The sequence below is a fragment of the Sinocyclocheilus grahami genome, unplaced genomic scaffold, assembly GCF_001515645.1.
Source record: "Sinocyclocheilus grahami isolate Dianchi unplaced genomic scaffold, SAMN03320097.WGS_v1.1 scaffold1750.1, whole genome shotgun sequence".
Taxonomy (NCBI): Eukaryota; Metazoa; Chordata; class Actinopteri; order Cypriniformes; family Cyprinidae; genus Sinocyclocheilus; species Sinocyclocheilus grahami.
In genome coordinates this window covers 62961-70201 of record NW_015506929.1, presented here as the reverse complement: position 1 = coordinate 70201, position 7241 = coordinate 62961, and the positions used below count along the sequence as shown (strand labels likewise).

Here is a 7241-nt window from a genome sequence, read left to right as displayed (position 1 = left end):
AATAAAAGTTCAAAAAAAGTTTCAAAAGTTTGATTTTCAGTAAACCACGGAAATAATTTATAAATTAAAAAAGTCCGAGAGAAATGTGAAAGGAAAAAGACGTGAATCCTGACATAATAGTAGAAATATGAAGATTCTGATCCATTTATTTGAATTGGGTACATTTATCATCCAATTATCATTTTATTATTTAATCATCATTATATTTAAACATTGCAGGCACAAATTTAATGTTTTTATAATGAGAACTACTAACTATATATTTCATTAACTATATTTTATAAGTCAGGGATGTAAAATTGTTTGCTGCAGCCCTATGCAGCATCGCACCTCAAAGTACAGGATCAGAACTCGAACTACTTGTTGTAATTTCAGACATGCATTTTTTTTTATGACCGATTAGACAATTAAAATGAGTGGAACTCTTCCCACATGAATGGCAGTGGTACGGCTTCTCTCCAGTGCACTGGATGCGACAAAGTGACCATTGCAAATCATTTGTACTTTGTCAAACAGTAGGCCTACGTCATAAATAGAATGAGGCATCAGTTTACTGTCGGGATTTGTCGTGCTGTGCTGTGCTGCGCCACATTATTTGTTGCATAGTGACGGGTACAGGGCTGGACTGGGGTTAAAATTCGGCCCTGGACAAATTCAGGCTATCTGGCCCTCAAGGTCCCCTGTGCATGTTTTGCTGTGTTATAGGGCCTTCAATTGGAGCAAGTAAATAAATAAATAAATGAGGACAAAAACAAATAATGATATATTACTAAATTCACTGCAAATGCAACAAACTAATAGCCTACTGCATTTTTGTCACATAGAAATGCACTTGACAGTATAAGCATTGATTTTGTGCTAGAACATAGGAAATTTACTGCTAATCAATGCTATCATCATTTCCTCACCCTCATGTCTTTCCAAACCTGTATGACTTACTTTCTTCTGTAAAACACAAAAGATATTTTGTAGAATGTTACCAAACCATTTTGGTTACTCTTGATTTCTACTGTATGAACAGACATTTCTTGAATTTCTCAAAATATCTTATTTTATGTTCCACAGAAGAAAGAAATTCATACAGGTTTGGAATGACACGATGCTGAGTAGCCTAAATGATGACAGTTTTCATTTGTGGGTGAACTATCCCTTTAAGAACTTTATACTATTTGTAAATGGAAAACACCTCATTTATAAGTGTCTCTAAATTACAGAGACTCTGATTTTTATCTTTAATCAGGCTCTAACTGAATTAACATTTTACTTAAATTAAAATGAATTAGAATGAAACATTTAAAGAGAAATAAGCTATTAAAGTTTGTTTACATTGCAGTATGTTTACATGCATTTTACCTTGTCGTGGCATGTTGTCATATCACACAACTGTATAACACAATTCTGTGTCATTTCTGAATGGATCGAGCGATTTGTGCTGTTTATCTCTTATAAATCATAGCGGAAGTGCAGCGCTGTGCGGGAGACTGATCCCGCTCTGCTTAACGCGCGGCTGGCGGATGCACCTGGTAGCGCCGCTTCACACTTTTGGAGTACTTGCTTTTTGCAGTTTCGCGTGGGCTGTAATTTAAAAACAGCGCCTAATATGAGGTCTCCCTCGCTTCGACGATCGGCCTACCCGGTGCTCCCGATGGCTTGTAGCTACATCGCTGGGCATGTTAGATATGCCCAGATGCTGCGCAATTAGGCTTATTTAATATATAATGATGAGTCTCGAGGTCAGTATTTACAGTACATCTGCGCAGATTTGGCTTACATGAACTTCCTCAAGAAATTAATTAGTAAACATAATTTACGAAAAGTAATTTGACAGCGTTACCCGCCACAGCTGATTTTTACCCGCATTTGGCTGGCGGGTGTTAATTTCAAACCCTGGTTCGAACATCTTAAAGTTAGCAAGATTTTCACAGATTCGACATTTCCGGATCAATAAATAACGAGCAAAACGTTTTTACTACACAATTGACGCCTTTTTTCTTTCGTAGTGATGTAGAAAACAAGCTACAAGCAAGGTTTCCTCAAAACAAGCTTTCCTCTGCTCTGTACAAACTACATTGATCTCAATGCGCTGGCGTCTGAGAGACACAAGTCCGAAGGGACCGTCTGTGCGAACACGAAAAATGCTGCTAATAAAATATTCAATAACTTCAATAACGCGCTGTAGTGTCACCAAATTCAGTTCACACATCACTGCTCTCCTGCTGGTTATACTACAACACTTATTTTGACAATACTTGCTTTTGAATGATTTTTATGATTTAATTTTTTTTTATATAAATTCACTGTTATTGGACAAAATAGTCAATAACTTCACAAGTGTGTTGCAGTGAAGTTATTAACTATTTCTCTTAATAAAAAATCATAAAAAATCTGTAAAGGCAATTATTTTCAAAATAAGTGTAGTAAAACCAGCAGGAGAGCATTGAGGTGTGAACTGAATTTGGAGAAATTACAGTGTGTTACAGTGAAGTTATTGACTATTTTGTCCAATAACAATGAAGGTAATGTCTGTTTTTCATTTTAAATAATCATAAAAAATATGTAAAATAAATTATTGTCAATATAAGTGTTGTCGTATAACCAGCAAGAGAGCAGTGATAAGTGAACTGAATTTGGGGATAGTACAGTGTGTTACAGTGAAGTTATTGATTATTTGTCATAATAAAAAAATCATAAAAAATGTGTAAAAGCAATTATTAAAAAAAAAAAAGTGTTGTAGTAAAACCAACAGGAGAGCAGTGATGTGTGAACTGAATTTGGGGATAGTACAGTGTGTTACAGTGAAGTTACTGATTATTTGTCATAATAAAAAATCTTTAAAAATGTGTAAAAGCAATTATTGTCCAAATAAGTGTTGTAGTATAACCAGCAGGAGAGCAGTGATGTGTGAACTGAATTTGGGGATAGTACAGTGTGTTACAGTGAAGTTATTGACTCCAATAACAATGAAGGTAATGACTATTTTTCATTTTAAATGATTATAAAAAAATATATAAAAGCAGTTATTTTCAAAGTAAGTGTTGTAGTATAACCAGCAGGAGAGCAGCAATGAGTGAACTGAATTTGGAGAAAGTACAGGTGTTACAGTGAAGTTATTGATTATTTGTCATAATAAAAAATCATAAAAAATGTGTAAAAGCAATTATTAAAAAAAAAAAGTGTTGTAGTAAAACCAACAGGAGAGCAGTGATGTGTGAACTGAATTTGGAGAAAGTACAGTGTGTTACAGTGAAGTTATTGGCTATTTTCCAATAACAGTGAATTTATTAAATATTTTTAAAAAATCTTAAAAATCCTTCAAAAGCAATTATTGTCCAAATAAGTGTTGTAGTATAACCAGCAGGAGAGCAGTGATGTGTGGACTGAATTTGGGGAAAGCACAGTGTGTTACAGTGAAGTTATTGGCTATTTTGTCCAGTAACAGTGAATTTATTAAATATTTTTAAAAATATATGTAAAAGCAATTATTTTCAAAAAATAACTGTTGCAGTATAACCAGCAAAAGAGCAGTGATGTGTGAACTGAATTTGGTGACACTACAGCGTGTTACTCTGAAGTTAGTGAGTATTTTATTAGTAGCATTTTTCGTTTTTCGCACTTTGCAGACGGTCCCTTCGGACTTCGTCTCTCAATGTAGTTTGTACAGAGCAGAGGAAAGCTTGTTTTGAGGAAACCTTGCTTGTAGCTTGTTTTCTACATCACTACGAAAGAAAAGAGGCGTCAATTGTGTAGTAAAAACGTTTTGCTCGTTATTTATTGATCCAGAAATGTCGAATCTGTGAATATCTTGCTAACTTTACCGAACTTCGAGGAATATGATTTCATACACAGTTTTCATCTCCGTGTGCTTGTGTGGTAAGTCGGATTTAATTTCATGAAATGCGGTTGAAATGTAAAGACACCATGCACATGATCATTTAAATTACATTTATGAATTCCGAATAATTCTGCATTATGAATCTGTTTTTTAAGTTAGAAACAAATTTAAACAATCCTTCTTCCGCAATGCCACACCTCATTTTGAAATCGAAAGTAAGTTTGGTTTTGTTTTGTTTATTTATATAGCACTACTAAAAACAACCGAGGTTGGACCAAAGTGCTTTACATAGTATCAGTACAAAAGCAGCAAATAGACGATAATAAAATATACACGTATTTACAAATCAAACATCATAGACACCACATTTACCCCATACCCCTTTTTGAATGCGATTTGTCCTTGGAACTGTAAGTAGTTTTTGTTTTTAGGCTACATAAACAGTACATAAACTTATATAGCCTAGATGTATGGCCATAGAAAATATTATTTTCGCTTATTTGCTACAGTAGCAAAAGAAAAAGTCCCCCATTTCGATTCCACAACTTTCCAAAAAATAAAAAAAATATAGAGAAGCGGATATGAAATAAACAGGCGCTTCCTCAGTCGTAGAAAATACATAGCATCAGTTTTAACGTTTTTGTTTAACAAGTAGCATATGGTTATAAATGTACATTACACAATAACAATACTAAATACTACTACTAATAATTATTAGTGCGACATCACAGTCTGTAAAAAGGGTCCTTTGTCTTAACGAAAATTATTTTTTATTTATTTTTTTTACTGAAAATGTTTTCCTTTTTTCCCCAAATAGCTTTGACAATAGTAATTTTACTATATATATATATAGATAGATTTGCTGTTTCATATTATGTGATGGTAGGCCTACAGTATATATTTTTTTCTAGTTTTGAATGCTGTTATAATCAGATGAGTTTTTTAACAGAGAGGAACATTGACTGTTAACATCGTCTTCAAATTATACTAAGCAATAAGGGACTGCAGCCATCTGTTTATTACAAAATTCTTATTTGTTCAGCTTCTTCAGCTAAGTTAAATTTGCTACAGGTGCTTTGTTTACTGATTTATTTAAATCTCTTTCAGGTGTGTTTGGTGATGAGACACATGGAGTAAAGACGGTTTCAGTGATGGAGGGAGATTCTATCACTTTAAACACCAATGTTAAAGTACAGATAGAAGATCAGATTCTGTGGACATTTGTACCTCAAAGTATGCAAATAGCAGAAATTATTAAAAGGGACCAGTTGTACTTTGTATTTGTCAATAATGATGGGAGATTCAGAGACAAACTACATATGGACAATCAAACTGGATCTCTAACCATCAGAAACATCAGATCTGAACACAGTGGACTTTATCAGCTGCAGATCAGTAATTCAAAAATCTTAGTAAAGAGATTCAATGTTACTTTGTATGGTAAGTCATGTCACAAATGCACATGCACAATTCTAGTCTGAACTCAGTAGAAATGTTTTCAATGCAAAATCCAATTTATAATTCAAATGCACAATACAACAGCTAAAATGACATACAAATACTGAAATAATAAATTAAATAATAATAAAATATGCACAATAATTAATTTAGATGCAGGCATTTCCTTTCTTTATTAGCCTTGCATTTACATTTAGCTTCATCTCTGATTAGCCTCACAAGAAAACAACTGAAAAATTATTTTTGTTATTGACTTTATTGTTTACTACTAAAATAACTTTTACTTTTTTGTCATGTTTTGCAGCTCCTCTTCCCATTCCCGTCATCATCAGAGACTATTCACATTGTTCTTCATCCTCACCAGGATGTTCATCAGTTCCTAAATGTCTCCTGCTGTGTTCAGTGTTGAATGTGGGTCATGTGACTCTCTCCTGGTACAAAGGAAACAGTTTATTGTCCAGCATCAGTGTGTCTGATCTCAGCATCAGTCTCTTTCTACCTCTGGAGATTGAGTGTCTGGATGATTCTTACAGCTGTGTTGTGGCTTATTCATTCACCAACCAGACTAAACACCTCAGCATCACTGAACTCTGTCTGACATGTTCAGAACTCCTCCGACATGCACTTGGGATACTGGTGATAACATCCATATTTCTGCTGTTAGCATTCATTGTAGTTGTGCTGATGATCTGTTGCCGTTTAAAAGAAAAGGGTAAGTATTACCTACGGCTGATAAAACTAATCTCTTTGCAAAGGTAGTGCTCAAATGTGCCAGCAATTTGTTCTAACCAGATTCAGGTTTATTTAATTTCATAAATGTATTATTATCAGACAGCCCAGACGAAGGAAAACATGGATAATGCTGATAAGAAATGTAGTAAACAGGGAGCTCAGGATAAGGTAAGATATGTTTGTTATTTTCTGAACTTAATCGCTTAATCTGTTTGTAGAAAACTATAAGCTAATAATTTTTTGCCTGTCTGATGTTGTAATCTAACCCTCATCATACATTTTTAAAGGGGTCCTATTATGCTCTTTTACAAAGTCTTGATTTTGTTTTGGGGCTGTACTAGAACAGGCTCTCTCATACTAGGTTGTTCGAAAAACACATTATTTTTCACATATTTTACATTATTACAAAACCTTTCTCCCCAGCCTGACATGAACGGCTCGAATAGTTCCTGTATCAAATGAAGGTCCGCCTTCTGAAATACAAAATATGCTGTGATTGGTTAGCTGGGCCAGTGTGTGTTGTGATCGGTTAGCTGGGTCAGTGTGTGTTGTGATCGGTTAGCTGGGCCAGTGTGTGTTGTGATCGGTTAGCTGGGTCAGTGTGTGTTGTGATCGGTTAGCTGGGCCAGTGAGTGTTGTGATTGGCAGCACTCGGCCCTTGGTCGGGAAATGTCATGCTCCGACATAGTGATAACACTCGTTGCCTTCTCTAGTGCAGCTCAACCAGGCCTCGTGTGATTTGTGATATCACAAATCCCGGAAAATATGCGTTGTAGTCCAAACGAGTCGTTCATTGTAGTTTTTGAAAAGTGATTTCTGTTAAAATATCTCCTTTTGAAGTGAACTTTGAGCTTTGTAACTTTGCAGATCTTTTTTATGCTCAAACAGCAACATTACAGACTAACTAAAGTTGAAAAAGTGAAAAAGCATAATAGGACCCCTTAAAAGAAAATGCAGCCAGTAATCAAAGTCCCATGTTCATTCGATTCTATTGATGCCTTTACATTTATTTATAAATTATATGGTGCATTTGCTGCTTTGTTCTTCTTTCATATATCTGCTTTACACACTTTTCCACCAATGTTTTCTTATGACTTCCAGATATGTGTCTCCGTTCCTTCAAAAGACAGAGTGATGAAGCCAATCAGTGTATTGGGGTGATTAGGAGGTCATGATGGTCAGAGGCCAATGGGCGAATTTGGCCAGGATGCCGGGGTTA

The 7241-nt window shown here is 34.9% G+C and overlaps 1 protein-coding gene across 1 annotated transcript; it reads left to right on the top strand.

Annotated features, from left to right (window-relative positions):
- The first annotated feature begins 3664 nt into the window (after positions 1 to 3664).
- LOC107572447 (uncharacterized) lies at positions 3665 to 7197 on the top strand. The gene is made up of 5 exons (XM_016258872.1): positions 3665 to 3870; positions 4940 to 5272; positions 5595 to 6002; positions 6122 to 6190; positions 7124 to 7197. Exons 1-4 carry the CDS (start codon positions 3831 to 3833, stop codon positions 6148 to 6150), a joined length of 810 nt encoding a protein of 269 aa, XP_016114358.1. The 5' UTR covers positions 3665 to 3830; the 3' UTR covers positions 6151 to 6190; positions 7124 to 7197.
- Positions 7198 to 7241: the final 44 nt, after the last annotated feature.